General features: G+C 40.7%; 1 protein-coding gene across 1 annotated transcript in view; it reads left to right on the top strand.

Annotated features, from left to right (window-relative positions):
• The window catches only part of LOC124158211 (zinc finger protein 543-like), a 155,917-nt gene that overhangs the window by 4,581 nt on the left and 134,172 nt on the right, over positions 1–17,164 (top strand). Inside the window, exon 2 of the mRNA XM_046533400.1 lies at positions 13,025–13,090. Within this exon, the coding sequence (XP_046389356.1) occupies positions 13,025–13,090 (66 nt within the window). The remainder of the gene's footprint in view (positions 1–13,024; positions 13,091–17,164) is intronic.

Below are 17,164 nucleotides of genomic sequence, written 5' to 3'. Positions count from 1 at the left end.
ATTCCCAATGAATTAATCCTTAATGTCGTGATATAATTGAAAATTAATACTGAAATGTTTTCCACTAAAGTCATATGACCTGAATATTTAAATGCTAATAGTCACAGGGCTTGTTAAAATAAGAAGAGCAGCACGCAAAAGTATGCGCAGAAGGTATTACGTATTCTGATTTTATTTTCCAAAAGCATAGGAATGCAACCAACAAAAATCACGTCACAGCTCTTAGAAGTCAGCGAGTTGCCTTCCTGTGATAGTGCTTACAGCAGAATACATTAATTATTTTAAAAAATTCACATTTGTGTGCAGCCCAATTGATGAGTTTTACTTGTCAATGCAATGTCAAGGGTGATGCATAACATTTATTCATTGCTGGCGTTTCGAAATATTTATGGTCACTCAGTGAATCATAGAGATATTTAAGCAAAAAGAAATCAAGTCATACCCGATGTGTGCCCCGGGATGTTGCTTATTACTCCTGAAAGTGTATAAGCGCCAGAAAATGGAAACTTTGTTTTAATATCTATATAAAATACTATCAAGATGAGTACGAACTTGGGCGATATCAGGTGGCAGGATTTGCATCAGACAGGCATCAGGGGTAAAGGCAGAACGGATATCCGCCCCATTGCAGTAATCTTTCATAGTCACGCATAATTCTTCCATGCGATCAAAGAGTTTGACGGATGGGAATAACAAAAACAGAGCGTTAACTCGGCGTTGCCTTAAACCCTTCGTACCTCCCGTTGATGCGTCCATCGGGGATTGCAGAGTCATCTCGTGGTCTCCGTCAGATGTGCCTCGTCCCATGTGTGAGCCGCCATAGAAGAGGGGAGGGGGTGAGGTGGTGAACTAAGGGTCGGTGGCCGCCAAGGAAAGGGTTTGAGGAGTGAGGGGAAAGGTGGGAGCCCGATGGAAAAAAACGCGGACGAAGCGATCTCATTTTTTGCTCAAGAAATTCTCTCTCTCTCTCCCACGTCTAGAAAGACCTCCGGCTCATCGTTACCTTCCGTGGTTCCTCAGCCCTTTGAAGGGCTAAATCAAGGGCGTATGGCGTATGTGAGGGGGTTACAGGGGTCCCCTCCACCCCGAAACGGAGAAAATTTTTTCTAGTTGCGCTATAGGTGTACCGTCCGTCATCGCTATCGTATCACTTACTTGCTATCCATCTACTAGTACTGTCGTGTTCTCTCATTGGACTTGTTCAATTAGACCCTAAATCGTATTTTGTTGAAATAATTCGGAAGAATTAAGGGAAGGATAAGTTACGACTAAAAAAAATTATTCTCCTCATTCAGCCATTCTTTCGCTAGTTTAAAACAAAAAAGAGAATGTTTCCGCCCACTTTTCATGCGTAAGTTTATTACTCTGTTCAGGTACAACTGGTCATTAAAGGAAGTAATCGCTTACTGTAGAGTGAACAACAATAAGCCACATGCGAGCAAGTCGAGGAGAAGGCGACGGATCAGAAAACGGAAAATACTATTCTTTCAATTTTGAAAACTATACCACAACGCAAATTTAAAAAATTGTGCATGAATGGAAAAGTCCTTTCATTTTAAAAATGAAATATAATGTGCTTATTACAAATTACTCACTCTAACGTTCAATTTATCTTTACGTTCCCAAATCCCTGAAAAAATTTCGCCACTGGTCTAATAGGACTGATATTGAGCATTGTAACTGGCTAGGTAGACCGACTCTGCCCGCCGTGACTTTCCCGCCCAGCGTCGTGGTCTCTCCCGGGAGAATGCACTGCCCCGTGGCGGGATATTGCGGGCGGCGCTAGTCCTAGGTTACCTCTCTACTTCTAGCGATCTTTTCCCCGCTTCATATCCTTAATGTAGAGCTAAAGTGATCGGATAATAGGTAGGGAAGAGTTACATGTGCCTCATAGAACGAGAAAACCGTAGCTTTTATTAAAATATAATATTTCAACAGGCAAAACGCAATGGTAATCTGGTAGAAAGAGATTTTCTTTGAGATGAAATTTTCTTTCAACTACTTTGGTCTTCAAATTACTCCATCGCCTTGCCAGATCAATATCAAGTGCTACTCCATTTGTAATGATAACATAACCTCAGTGAGAATACTCGACTGCCTTTTTACTTACACGAAATGTGTTGCGTGTAATTAGTATAATGACATTGGACCAAAGTGACGAGACGCATTTATTTTTGTGAAACCTGAGAGATTTTGGTGGGAAATTCCGGATTGTGATCAACTCCTGTCACATTTATTGCTTTAGAATTCGGTCACAGGTTAATTAGCAATGCAGTGCCAATTACAACATACCTACGAATCACCTCGTTATTTTCCATTTTTAAAAAGGTCTTCATATTCATGATATCACAATTTTATTCTAACCTTCAAATGGATAGATTGTTCGAGAGGAATGATTAACTGAGGGCATAAATACTTGAACTTATTGCATTAAATTCATTTTATCGTTTTTCAATTTCGCATTCAAAGAAGAAAATTCTTACTCCGTTGCCGCGAGAGGAAAAAATTGCGAGCACTTACAATTGGTAGGATAGTGTTCCTATCACTTCTGTTTCCATTAATGTTCGTTAGTGATTTCAAATGAAGTTTATGAATTCTATTGGGATGAAATGGTATCGCATAATCATTAAAAAATATTTAAATGGTATAGTGGCTAAGTAAGAATATGATATATTTCTACTCATTTTTCTCCATTTTATGACCCTTCGCTCGTCTCATTAGCTTCAATTTCCCCTTCGCGAGCGGTTCCTTTTTCCCCTCCCACCATCGCAATGGAGAATCCCTTAATTCGTGCAACAAGGTGGCGAATCTGTGGCCCTCTATTCGCACGCAACCCAAGCAGTAAGGGAATGCCTGCCCTCGCATCACTTAAGGAGGGAAGAAACCCCAGCCCCCCCACTCCCTCCTTACCATTCCGTGCCCAATAACGGGAGGCGGGATATCATGCCTCCAGGAAGCCTTAAGTGTCTCTCTCTTCTCCTTTAAGGACATGACACCGCACGACGCGCTCCCCAGAAAACTTTGGCGGTTTCCCCCCCACCACAGCAGCCCCACACCCCCCCCCCCAAAAACCCTCACTTCGGGGTCCTCCTCCCCCCCACCCCTTTGACGCAACCTCTCCTTACCGCACCCCCGCCCACACCCGTCGTTTCCGCACTCCCAGACGCCTTCCATGCTCATCAGGTCTTCCCCAAGAGTTGCCGAAATGTTCGCGCGTGATCTTCGTCATGTCGGGGCTTTTGAGAGGACGTCCTTGAGAGGGGGGGTTGTTGGGCTTTTGGGAGAGTGGGGGAGGGTATTGGTCGGTCCTCCCGTCTCCCAAGGTGTCCCACATAAACATTCTCGTACCTCTCTGCTTTGCAACCACTTGCGGCTTTGCTGCACACTTCACTTATAACAGTGATCACGTCTTTTTGACATTTAGTACTTATTTTTTGAGCTCATTTCAACCATTCATGGCACTCTGCTTCCTTATAAATGTCAAACTCAAGCTTAATTCTAGCTTTCCCAATATTTTAATTTTAACCCGAGAAAAAATAAATCTGCAACAGCATCAATAACAATTGACCAATATCTATTTCACATGCATTAAAACCTGTCAATTTTCCTGTTAGTACTGCTTGAATTTTTTAGCCCCAAATGATCAATTTCTAATGAGGTAACACTTTGGAATAACAAAACTTTGGAAAATCAAAACTTGACCAATTACTCATTGCCAGAGATATACATCATAAATATTCATTTATTAGGTATAGTGGTGAGGTTTTTAATATACTTTCGGTCGTAGATTTTTTGTACCTCAGTCGAAAAGCTTCCAGCCTTTTTATATTGCAGAATAATCACTTATTTTATCACTGGAGTGTCTCAGCATCTTCTAAATTTCAGACCGCTATAAATGATTTTACTAATTAATCTTTTTGAAAATTTGTTGAATGTACGTGGTGCAAAACAATATCAGCAGTCCTAATCGATTTAAATGATACTTCTTCCATGATTGTTAATTCATATTTTGGAGCATTTAGGCGCCCCTCGTTGTACCACTCTGTCCACCTTTTCCCTCACCGAAACAACCCCAATCCTCAGTACAAGCGAAGAGATTCCCGAAAACGCGCAATCTCGACTGCTCTCCCCACCCTTTCCTCAATAGAGACATTAGGAGATCCCCCCACCCCCAAACTCTCCTCCTCCCCCACTTGGAGGTGGCCTATGTTTATGACGCCGCGGTGGCAACTCAGGATACACCCTAACCATCCCCGGCACTGTGTTGAAGGGAGAGGGTCTCGTCTCGGGAGAGGCGATGTTAGCACCACCCCCACTCGTCTACCGTTCGCTTTAAGATTTTAAGTGGGCAGGATCGTTTTAATGGGGTCGACGGCTAATCGCCAGAATTAACTCCTGATTAACGCTCCCGCTCACTAAACGAATGGGGGGGTATGATATCCTTTTTCATCATTTAATTTGTTGCCCCTCCCTCAAAGTGTAAATTTTATATTCTTGCGAAATGGAGTAGAGTTATTTCATTAGTTTTGTGGTTCATAGGATTTTCTGAGAGACGCAGAAGCATAAAACTGAGAATTGTAACTCAATCCTGAATATACATCATTTTATCTTCAAATATTTACGAATACAGTAATTTTTTAATTAAATCTTTGTTGAGTTCTGCGACTAGTCTTTCCAAAAACCCAATCCGTTCTCCAAACAGATTGATTATCTGTTGGAGGTATGCATTAAGTCATATCTGAAGCACAAACCATCCTGTAATTCCTTTTCTCAACTACCTAAGGTGATCTCGTTAAGTTTATTTCTTTAAGCAAGCAGAAAAATCGATTTATAGTAAACATATTCGCACGAAATTGAGTTAACTCCACTTGCCGTTTATAGCTGTCTACCATCGAATAAATATTCGTCTTTGGTTTCCTTCGATTTTGTGTGTCCGTTTTAATGACGGTATGAATTCATAGATTTTCAAATCCGCAAGTGATCTGGCGAGTTCATCCAATGAATTTCTCAACTTTTTTAACTAAACGTATCGTGTGGAGCCCGGTATAGATGCTTGGAAACGCCTTAGAAAGCAGAGAAAAAGCTTCGAGAGATTCCTGAAGGCGTTGTTCGTTCATTTCGCACGTGGCGAAAGGCGGGAAGACGAAATTTTCAGGGTTCGGCGATCAGGCGTGTCCCGCCCGGGCGAAGTCTCACAGTCCGACGCGCTCCACCTGATCCTAACGTTTCCATCAAACGGACATGTTATACCCTCTCGCGGGACTCTGACGAACTATCTGGAGCCAGGAGCCGAAAGGGTTCGAGTCCACCCACGCCCCCCCCTTTACCCCTTCTACCCTTCCCCTCACTATTTGGTTCCCGTTCCACAGCCTCCCTAAACCTTCCCTGCTTCAAGGAAGCTCAGTGTACCACATCTTCCACCACGGAGAGACCCCGAGGGACCGCAATGCAAACAACGATCAACTCCTACATAGGCATCACTTTCCAATTCTAAGGATACGCTGAAATTAACCAGTTCGCAAGAGGAAAGTGAACCCTATTCCTTCTCCTTTTCCCATTGGAATTACACGCAGGGAATGATATATTTAAATGTATCTAGTCTAAAATTGATTTTAAAAATCTTTCACTATGGTTCTCGGCTTCAAATGTTTAGTTCTCGGCATTTTCCATACTCCATACATGAAATTCTTATTTTCATCTCAGTTTAAAATTCAAGTCAGAAGCAAGACTTACATGGAGCAAAATGAAACTCGTCAGAAAAGCGTTATATTTTTTGATGGGCCAGTGTCGGTTGACTATAAAAGCAGGTCTTTTACGTTAGAGTTATTTGCCAATCAAAAACTACAATGAAAAACGGTAAAGTTTGAATTTGTCTTGTGACTCTTGTTAAAAATGGTTTTTACACTGGTAGCAACAATTCTTTCGTCGAGGAAGTCACACAATTAGGTTACGCACTTATTAATCTGTATTATGAAATGTATTACTTAGCAAGGAGATCATAATTATTTATAACATATTAGTATATTCATACCAAATACATATAATTATTTATACCAAGTTGTTTTCCGGGATTAAAACTACTTGGCTCAACAAGATAATGGCAGTAATCCGTAGAAAATGATTTCGCTTCCCAGGAGAATCGCGGAAGAATAGGAAATAAATGAAGCACCCGTCTTCTTTTTTCTGGCCGCAGTGACGCCAGCTCTCCCATGGAGTTTCCTCGTCAATAATGAAAAGATGCCTTTCACATCTGCAGCATCATTCCTTCCACCATCCATTCGTTCCCGTCCTCTCATTTTCCTTACCTTACTCCCCAACCTTCCACACAGTCTCATCTCAGCTGCCGAACCTCGAAAAATTGCGCAGAAAATTGGGAACGACCGCGCGAATTAAGAGTTGCCGAGTTAAGTAAACAAATTTTCCATTCCGCGAAATAATTAAACGGCAGAGCGAAAATAAAGATCGCCTCAGAGAGGACATAGTCAGCCTAGGTGCGTATTTTCATGGCTTTCCCATTTTCATGCCTGGGAAAAATATTCACCTCGAAATGGAGTCGTCAGGTGGTGCAAATGAAAATTGTTGCTCGCTTTGTTTTTTTTTTAATTCAAGAATTTGCAATTATGGAGTCAATTAATTTGGGCTTTCCATGAGGCCGACGGCCATTCACGCTGCTAGATCGGTGTTTTTTTAGATCATTCCATCCTCGATGAAGTTATTTCAATTCTATGATTTTAAATTGCGACGAACTAGGCTCAAAGCTGGAATTTTAATATTTTTTGCTATTATTTTGAGCCTATTCCGCAAATATTATCATTTTTTGGGAACTTATCCAAAAAAAGGTAAGAGTTTCTCCCAAGTCGAGCGTCTTTCAGCATTTTTTTATTACTTCTTTTATCGATAACACCTGTTCAAACATGATTTTAAATTCCTCTTTTTCGAAAATCCAAACTTCTATCAGCATCTTTTCTAAGGAAAATCATCACGTTTGACTTCGTGTTAATAATTATTTCCATCATATCCTCTTTAGCGTCAATCGGCAGTGCATATTGTCTCGATACGATAGCTTTTTTTATGGGATGGAAGGCGCCAGTAGATCTAGACCATTTATTGCTAATTCCGCGGCTCGCCGGACAGAAGACCGGTCAGAGACAAGTATGCATACGACGCTAGGCTACCCGACCTCTCCTTCCCCTCCATTCCCCATCCCACTAGAAAGAAAGCGTTAAGAAAGCTCGTAAGGTGGTCGGGCAGAGTGGGGGTGTCACTTCCCCTCCGCCGCCCTTGGCGCCTGCGCTATCCCAACCCCATCCCTCTTCCCTCCCCCTCCTTGCTTATCCCTCTCTTTCCTTCACCTTTCCTCGCAGTCGACCAGCTGGCGGCGGGGTGGCTGGGCGTATCGAGTCAAGAGAAAGCCCCAAGGCGGCGTTGCAAACCTCATGAACCAACTCCGCATGAGTTAAAATAACGAATAATTTTTTCATGCTTGGCGTCGTATTGCTCGTCAAAATTATCGGCAGTTTGAATTTACAATTCATGAGAATTGCTTCTACTATCTAAATGATCAACAAAGTAAATGACGTAGTGTAACATGCTCCCATAAAAACCTTGCATTATTTTTTAAGCTCTTGCTACGACCTAAGATATTCATAAAATTCTTATTCCCGTGAAAACGTAATGTTGTAGATTTTATTCCTATGAGTTCAAAGCAACATATGCACTGTTGTCTTTTAAGATACCTATTTATGGAGGCAATATCGCTGATTAATTTTTTTCCTAACTTGACAAAACTTTTACCTTTCTCGGTTCCATACCTAGGACATTACATGAGATTTAACGTCATTGGCTCAATGGCTCTCAAATCCTTCCGAAGCACATAATATTTTTATTTCAAAATCGAGCCGTCGTATTTCTTGGCAAGCTCTTTAAACCTTCTCCTTCGCATAAATACAGGTGCGAATTGATCTTGCTTGATTGCACTCATTATTTTCACTTGCATCCGTAGCCAAATAAGTGGACTTGAACGAGCTTCAATGATTTCCGTTGAAACTTGCCAATGGTTAATCCGGAGTGCAATAACTTAGACAGTGACGTTAACGACCTTTGTACGGGTAGATAAGAATTATATTTTCCCTCGCATAGTTTAAATTATCCAAGACACGGCATTTTACGAGACTCGGTTACTATGAATCTCCTTTTCACGATAGAAAGGAACTTCTCTTCGTAATCTGTAACAATTTATGTTCGTTCTATATCAATACCAATGCCTACATTCTTGCAATTCTCAGTAAATGCGCGCTTGGTATTTTTTAAAAGAGCGCGAATGAGTTGAAACCAATCGAAAGAGTTCAAAAGAATAAGACTTCAAAAAATCCTCAACTATATCACTATTCCTCACAGTTTTGCCTGAAAATGAGTATATCGCCAATCATATAAGAGTAAAGAGTACATTTTATATAGGTAGAATTTGAAATTATCTAAGCTTCTAAGCAAATACGTGATTGTAAGAAGCGAATATAAGGCTAGAATTCCCATTACAATGACGCATTTGAGCTGAAATTGTTTCGGTAGAAATTCCTAGTCAAAAGTGTATAGGTGTTGGAGAGCTAAAAGTACCTAGCTTGTATCTCATATCAACGAATATAGGATTATGAAAAAAATTATCCAAAGTAAATTCCATCCAATGATACATGGATTGGTGTTGCCCATATTTCATCTTATTCGAGCGCTGTTCCACATGAGTTAGAGCACCAAATCGCTCGCCCAAGTCGCTCACACTGATTCATAAATCGTCCTTTGCCGGCGAGTGCATCCCAAGGTCGCACCAAAGCAGTCTGGGAATGCGAAAAAAATAGGCGCTTTGGAATTGCGGAGAAAAGGGTTGACTTTCTCGCCACGCTGAGGACTCTTGGGGCGTCGCCTCTCGGTAGAGGGCGTGCGGCGTAGGTGTACGAAACACCCGCCGCTCCATCGGCTTCCTTCATTCCCCCCCGACGATTTTCACGGATCGCCCCGCACTTTCGAGCAAAGGATTCGCCACCGTATCACATTCATTGTCCAGTAAACTTAAAAAAATATTTACGATTAAATTTTAAGTATTTCTATGAAAAATAGAAGGACATAAAGAGAATAGCCGGTTTATTTTCATTATAGAAGTATCTTCTTAAAGTTAAAAACTATTTACAAATTTGTTTTAAGTGACATTGAATAGGATTTAACTGAGTCACGTACCGAAACCTCGGAGATTCTTCATGACTTAATTTACGACCAAAGGCATAGTTTTCGTTTTGGTCGGAGCTTCCCAGAGACCTCTGAGGCTACGTTATTAGATGCCTTTGTAATGTTTTTAAACCGTTTTCTCAAAGTACTCTTTATCTTTTATAAAATGTATGTGCCTGAACAACACGAAGGCAAAATTCGCGAAAAATTAATTGAAGCTAATTTTTTCAGTAATGCCAAATATTCATGCGATTTAAACTTGATCCCAAACGCTTATTTGAAGTGCCGTCCGCATTAAATAGTCAATAATATATTAAACTATAAATGTCAATCGTTAAATATTCCAAGTCGTTTTTCCCATCTAACGCTTCCCATCCGCCCCTCCATCGTCTTCCTTCTTTTTCGACGATTTTCACGCTCTGTCCCGCTCGGCGTGAACGCTTTCGGACAAAGGATCCGCCGCGTCGGCTCACATCACATGGGGTGACTCTAAGGAGAAGAAGCAGGGTGGAATAAGGTGGCAGTCCGGTCACAAGGGGGCAAAAAGAAGAGAAAAGGGAAAAGGAAGGAAAAACAGAAGAGTCCAGAGCAGCGTGAGCGAGTCCACGGCGCCCTGGCATTGTTCTGCTCCGTCGGCTAAAACGACGGCGGAAAGTGAAATCCAAATGGATAGCTTTGAGCGTTATCTCACGCATTCCAAGCCTCCCTTCCCTGCTCGCAATAAAGCGGTGCTTGAGGTGCATAAGTGAGGTTATGAGGTGGAAACTCCACCCTCAAAGAGAAGGAGGCCGTGAGGAAAAAATTCTTTGAGTGAAGATAGTGGTGTTATGACGTGGACAAAGAATCAATTTTTTTATGGATCGCTATGGAATATTCATTCGTGTTGAGTTGTTCAGAATTTTAAGTTTGGCAGAAGGAGTAGGGATGTTATCACTTAGATGCCTGAGAAACCATCCATAAAAGGTGTTATTGGAGTAAACACAATTTAGCTGCCTACATGCTCCATTTAGTTTTCTAGTAGGGAAACATGAAAACGTTTAAGCTCATTGGCGTACTTCGGTGTGGTAGATTATCAAATTCCGTTCCATTACCAGATTTGGAATTTACATGTCCAAATAGTTTTGTCTGAAGTAACTTCAATATAATTACCGATTAGTATTTTCAGATATCCCCTCGGACATAGCCTAAAATCTGTTTCGTATTTACCCTTAGGTAACATGCCCTTAGCGCCCATAACTTTATTGCATCAAATTGCTCGAGAAACCCCTTCGATGAAGTCGTATCCATGACAAATGATACTAGCTGAATGCCTTTCTTCCCCATTCCGAGAGACAACTCCAACCCTCTGGTAACATCCTCAACCCTCTCCTTACGACCCGACATCTCATCTCTAGCGGCAACATACCCAGCTTCCCCCACCGTGTAGCTGCAACATGCATATCTGATGGGTGCCTATTTCGAGGAGGGGTCGCCGCACCACAACGGAGAATAACCCCCGCAGGGCTCATAAAAATGCAAAAAACATCCCCGATGGAGAGCCATTAAAATATTTCCTCGTAGTCACCGCATCGTATACATCGCCGAGGATTGAGCCCTCGCGGAAAATGTTACTGCACGGGGGAGAAAAAATCAAGTGCAATGGCGATTATCAATCGTTTTATCGAGTTATAAAAATCTATATTAATTGCTGGACGCGATAATTTTGTTTGATATAATTCCAAAGAGCAAAATCCTTAAGGACATGATGATAATGTGGACAAAATGCTATTTCATGACTCATACGGTTTCCGAACATAAAATCATGAAATCTTGAATGATTTTTTAGGAGTGGTAAAAGCTACAAGAAAATAAATTATCGAACCGGTTTATTCTTAACCAATTTCATATCTAAACATCTAGAACACTGGATAAATTAAGATTATTTTTTATATTCCTTATGATTTTCATGCAAAGTTTTCTTAATTTTTCAAAAATAATTTTTTACTTTACTAATTACTGTGTAATGTATCTAATTTTGTTTTGGAGTTCGTTTTTCATAAGTTTACTGATTCCCTCTGTACACCTGGATAATCACTTTACATACTTGCTGTCATCAGACAATAATCATTGCATGCTGTGGAATGTGACGTTGAAAATGCTCGTTCGGTCAGCTGCTTGGCCTTCGCGTTATGGTTAGATGGAAATATGCTTCGTTACCTGTTATGTTTTGCTTAGCTCCTCTTCTGAATTTCCATTTCCTCCATTACTAATGAGAAAAAAGTGAAATTTTCAGGGAAAAACATTCATTTCGAATCTCCATGCTGACTGGCGCCGCGATTGCATTTAATGCTGACATCAGTTGAAAAATGAACTTAAAAAACGGCGAAGTATTCAATAGCCAAGTCATAACCGTCCTTCCATTGGAGAGGAGGAGTCATTATAAAAAACGATGGGGCCTCCTCTCGGGAGAAGTCGGAATCAGTAGCCGATCGCGGCGCCATCTGCTAATTGCTGTCGGGAACACTCAACCGATGCCATGGAGTGGGGTGTGGGAGTCCCGCTTATTAGCCAGGATGCATGGGATGAGGAGATGGGAGGAAGACCTCTTATTCGCTGCCCAGGGACGTAAGGTATCAAAGGGAGAACATCGGAAAAGATTACATTTACCATTTCCAGAAAGTTTTCCGTAATATAAATCATCATGAATATCGTATTCTTCCGTCAGTATGGATTCCCGTTTGATATTTTATGTTGCATGCAAGGATTTTTCCGTGTATATCGCATTGAAATAGTTGAAAGATTGGCACTATAGGGAATAGAGAATATAGAGATATCCTTTATGAGTTTTGTATGAGAAATGAATATAATATTTTTCTCATTTTTTTTTCTAATTATATTTATTTTTGAAATTCATTATTTCAATGGTTGTTGCGAAAATGAATTTATGTTGCTAGCAATGAGATGAATGTTTGCACGAGCTCGTGTTTTTCTGCCATGTATTTTATTTTTTTGATGAAATTACGTACTAAGTGATTATTTATTCCAGCCAAGTATACTATGTTATCATACTTTTCTAATCATAAAATATATATGTGTAACGTAAACATGAATTTGTTTATTTTAATGGAACGCTTGTCAAAATAAATACTTCATTTTAATCCGTATTGTTACATCATACCTTTTTTATTACTACTCCTAGATATACGTCGAGAATATCTTATTTCTATTCTTACAAGAGAAGAATTTAAAAATCTTATATTGATATTTATTTCGTTTCTTTCGAGTTACTCTTTTATATTTACTTACATATGCAACGAACGTCTTAGAAATGATAGGTGTAAATCTCCCGCACGTTTCTTGGCCCAAAAATGTGACCATTACACCATGCATGAAGTCTCTGCACGCTTGATATGAATGTGTGCCTTTTAATTTACACCGCGAGCACGAAAACTTTTTATTTTGAGCTTCGGGTCGGACTACTTTGTCGGACCTATCAAATATCTCAGCGAGGAAGCAAGCCGAAGCGAATGTAACCTGTTCCGTAAGACGTCGAACATTGTATTTGAGTGGTTATGTCTTGGCCCTACGCAGTGACGTGGTCGATTGGTGCGACAAAGTCACTGAGGCCGACATTTTTTGCATCTCGGAACCGACGGGGAGTTGAATCTCAGCTGGTTCGCTTCTCATGTGTGTTTTGTTTGATGTGAGCCTATTATCGCTGTGAACGTTCTCTCTGTGTCGCTTCATTTCGTTCCGCTCTCTTCATCTCTCTTTCTGTTTCTCTCTCTCTTCCTTTTTCCCTTATTTCCATCATCGACAACGTCGGCAGCTCTCGCGAACCAACTCACAGCTCAGCGAACGAACCCTGGAGGAGTGCTGGTCAACCCTGCAACGAGTGAGTTGGCATCTCTACCGTTGTGTATAGTATCTTCCACATTTTACATAATTATTAAAAGTCTATTGGTCGTTTGTTCGTGGTGCAATACAATAGATTTTACTCCCGTACGGTATAAAACGTATCAGAATATGGTTTGGTACAAAGTTCGTACATCGTACTCCAATAGTTGTTCATTTGTTTTCTGAAGATCGTATAATTTTTTCGTCCATTATTGTTTTCCGAATGTGATTGCTCTACCATTTTCTTTCCCGTATACTTTTCTTTTACCTTCATACACCACCGTCCAGTTTCATTTGGCCTCAAGCTGCTAGTTTCTTTCGTTCTTGGAGTACGATCACCTTAGTTGTTTTTTTCTCCTGCGGAGCAGCACGTTCGGTCGCTCTCATACTCGGGCGAACGTGGTGCAAATGTTTTTCGCCAGAGCGTCGGTCATTCCTTGGCAATCCATTTTTCATCATCCCCAGTACCGACGCTTCTCTCATCACTACATATCGCGCGTTTCTTTTCGTTTCTTTCTGTTGTAGGTACTATTGACACTTACCCACGATGTGCATGGAGTGCTTAACCGTTTTCATGGTAACACTCGGGATGTCTGTAGAGAATAACCCTGTGTCTGTTTTTCGTTCTCCTCGGTATTCTCATGTTTTCGTTTTTTCGTGTGAGAGCACGTCTGTTGTGATTGGTGACTTGTTATTTTGTGTGTCTGTCTTTCTGTTTGTTGTTATTTCTTTATTTCTCCCATCGGATATTCTGCACTGCCCCTTCGATGTTGCCTGTCACACTGGATGTTGTGGTCGTCCTTTTGTTGTTTTAATCTTAAATCGTTCGCCAAAGTGTGTCAGCGTATATTCTATGTCTACTTTTGGACCGCGAACATGTTTCATGTAGGTCTCCTTGAAGAAGAGGTTTGATGTCACCAGTGTAATAGAAAAGGTTTCCTAGAATGGCGCCAGCTTCCATCACGATAGCGCTCATTACTGCGACGTTTTGAAAAACCTTCAAGAAATTTTCCCGGAAGATGCCTATAACTATTTACCCTCAAGATCTTCAATTATTTTAATTCACGCGTGCTATTAGAGCCCGTAAATTCGTTATATACGTCTTATTTCCCTTACTTGTGACACAGTAATAATTTTTAGTAATTTATAATAATGTTATTTGCTCGTACATCTTAAGATTTTTTCACCGTAATATTTCGCAATTGATTTCGGGAATTCGCCAATGAATTTATTTTTTTCATTTTATGGAATTTAAAATCTTTATCTAAGCAGCCAAATGTTGAAATAATATTTTCTATAAGAGCGTAATAAAGCACCATTTTCACCTCTAATTAGTTGTAGTCTAAAAATTATCCTGGACCTCGCCAGTACATGTTGTCTCTCACGTAACATATGATGACATTTATACACATATTGATATTGTAGAGGTATGAAGTGTTTGTTGACTTGAAATTAGCTTCATTTTCGCAATAAATAATACAATTGGAGCATTCTGGCTGAATATAGAGAATTATTGTATGCCCCTATGAGAAAACACACTCAAATTCGTCGCGCCTAGCACTCCTCAGCAGTGTGACCTCATTTTTTGACGACACAGCCTTTGGATAAACACGGCTAAATGCCGACGGGCGTAGACCGCGTCTACGGCAACCGATTGAAAATGCACCATAATGACCGTTCATTTCCTTTTCGCCGCTTCGAAGGCGGGACGTGATCTTAAGTGTCGCACTGCGGGGTGCCGGAGAGAAGTTAAGTTCCCCTCCCGACTTGCCCTCTTCTCTTCTTCATCTTCCCTTTATTCCTTCGCCTCCACGCCCTTTCGCCTCTACACCGTCATTTTTTTTCTCAACATCCCACCCATCCCTCCTCTCTTCATTCTCATCCCACTCTTCCCCCCCCTTCCCACTCAGGGTGTGGTCTCCCCCGTAACATTAACTTTCGATCCGTCATTGTTTACGTTCCAGTTGCCAAGCCCCACCAATCGTGCCACTGGACTCGCTTGGCCATTTCCATTCTCATCAAAGGAGAGCTTTTTTGATAACCGTGAAGAGGATTGAAGACATTTGGAAGTCTCGTAGACCAAAATTCAAGGGACATCTCGTGAACTAGTATCCCTCAGCGCGAAACGCCGAGCGTATTCTCTCGGATAAATTGTTTTCGTTATAGTTCATCATCTAAATGAATAAAGAGAAACCTTGATCATGCTATCTATAATAATTTAGTATTTTTCGTTGATTATTGGTAAATCATATGAAGTAAATGGAAAATGGACTCATCTCAGATTTTTGGCAGTAATTTATTTAAATAAGAACCACGCCTTTCAATGAGAAGTTACTAGGGATACATTCTAATGCATTTGAATGGTTCAATACAATTTTCCTCTCTTATAAATTATTTTGAAGATATTTACATGCCGTATACAAATATGAGATGGTTTTTTTATGCCTGAAAAATATGATTGGTTGTCATATGATCGATCATCTTTTATTTCAGCGTCTCTTTAAGCGGTTATCCAGCATATGGATCACTTGAAACCATGAGTACGCTTTTTTTCCATTACCATGCCTTCCTTATTTTATATGCCATGATGTAGCAATTCCTCTCCTGGAACACCATTGAATAGAATATTTTTGTACACCCGTATATTCTTCAATCCAATGCGAAATTATTTTCTCGTGCACATCTTCCATCCACCATTTTTGCATTCCCTTAACCCGGTAATCCCAGCCACCCTATCCGTATACTCTTTACCCACGCCCCTATCCCTTTATCTTTCCGGCGCTAATTCTCAATTTTAACCTTCCCCGCTCATCAAAGCTACATCCCCTGCCATCGCCCAATTATCGAACCCTTCCTCGTGCTACCCTTCAACACATATCCTCAGCGTGCATTCCCACGGGTGTCATTTGTTGCTCTTTTCCCCTGCAGTTGTTGCATCACTCATCTAACGCTCACATTAGCACGCGTTTAACTCCCTACCCATGTCAATCCTATTATTATTTGCTAGTCTTGAATTGTATTTGAAGGAGTCGATTCCAGGCTTCAAAAGCGCGCGGGTTTACCCTTGTCATTATCATCAAACACGTATGATCAAATACGAAACAAGAAGAATTATCGATCATGTCGATTGATTATCATTCTTACTCTCCCGTTTATTATAGTCGGTTGAATTCATTAAGTTTATTTCGTAGAAACCATTTGTTTGTTAGTACTTATATTTTTGTATATACATTAAGATGCGGATGAGAAACTGGGTTTTGCCAAGAATTTAAAGGTAAATACCAACGGTGTGTGGCATTTTTTTTTCAAAAATGGTTCCGCGGTCTTTTTAAATTAAAATCTTTTTGAAACAGAAGATAACCTTTAAAACATTTATGGTTGAGGAGTGACGTGGTGAAATTGCTTCATTTGAAATAGAAAAGTTTGAAAATTTCACATGCGATTCGTTGCTGTGCGACATCGTCAAATAGGTCACCTGAAGATATCGGACAGCGACGAAACTGGTCGTTAGTAAAATCACATGTGAAATTTGCAAAGTTTTTTATTAGAAAAAAAACAAGATAACCTTAATAAGTGAATATTCAGAAAGATTTCGTTTAAAAAAATGACGCTCTTTTATCCCTGGTGCTTCTGCAAAATTACAAATTTTATGATAATGTAACAGATTAATCTGATACGAGTTCGTAGTTCATCCGCGATCATTCAATGCCCCTGTATGCACACTACAGTCCTCTCAGCGGGAAACTTGTGAGTACTTACGAACATGAAGCGTTCGCGTTATGGATGATGAAATTGCTCACTGTGCACCGAGGGGTGAACAATTTCCCCCTGCTTCTCTCCGACTGAATGGAGAAAAGCTCTCGCGAAGCGTGCACGCACTTCTTACCTCCCTGCGTATGATTTCGGGGGCCCGCCATGTTGGAAAGGGGTAGTGGGCCAACAAAAGGAGAGTCTCATGGTCTCCATATGAGTCATTGCCCCCTTCCCCTCCTCGTCCACAACACTCTCCCCCACCCTAAAAAAACTCACCCCCTCCTCGGATTATAAAAAAAAATAAAATAAAAAGGGAGTC

The sequence above is a fragment of the Ischnura elegans genome, chromosome 4 (genome assembly GCF_921293095.1).
Source record: "Ischnura elegans chromosome 4, ioIscEleg1.1, whole genome shotgun sequence".
Lineage (NCBI taxonomy): Eukaryota > Metazoa > Arthropoda > Insecta > Odonata > Coenagrionidae > Ischnura > Ischnura elegans.
This window is presented reverse-complemented; position numbering and strand designations above follow the sequence as displayed.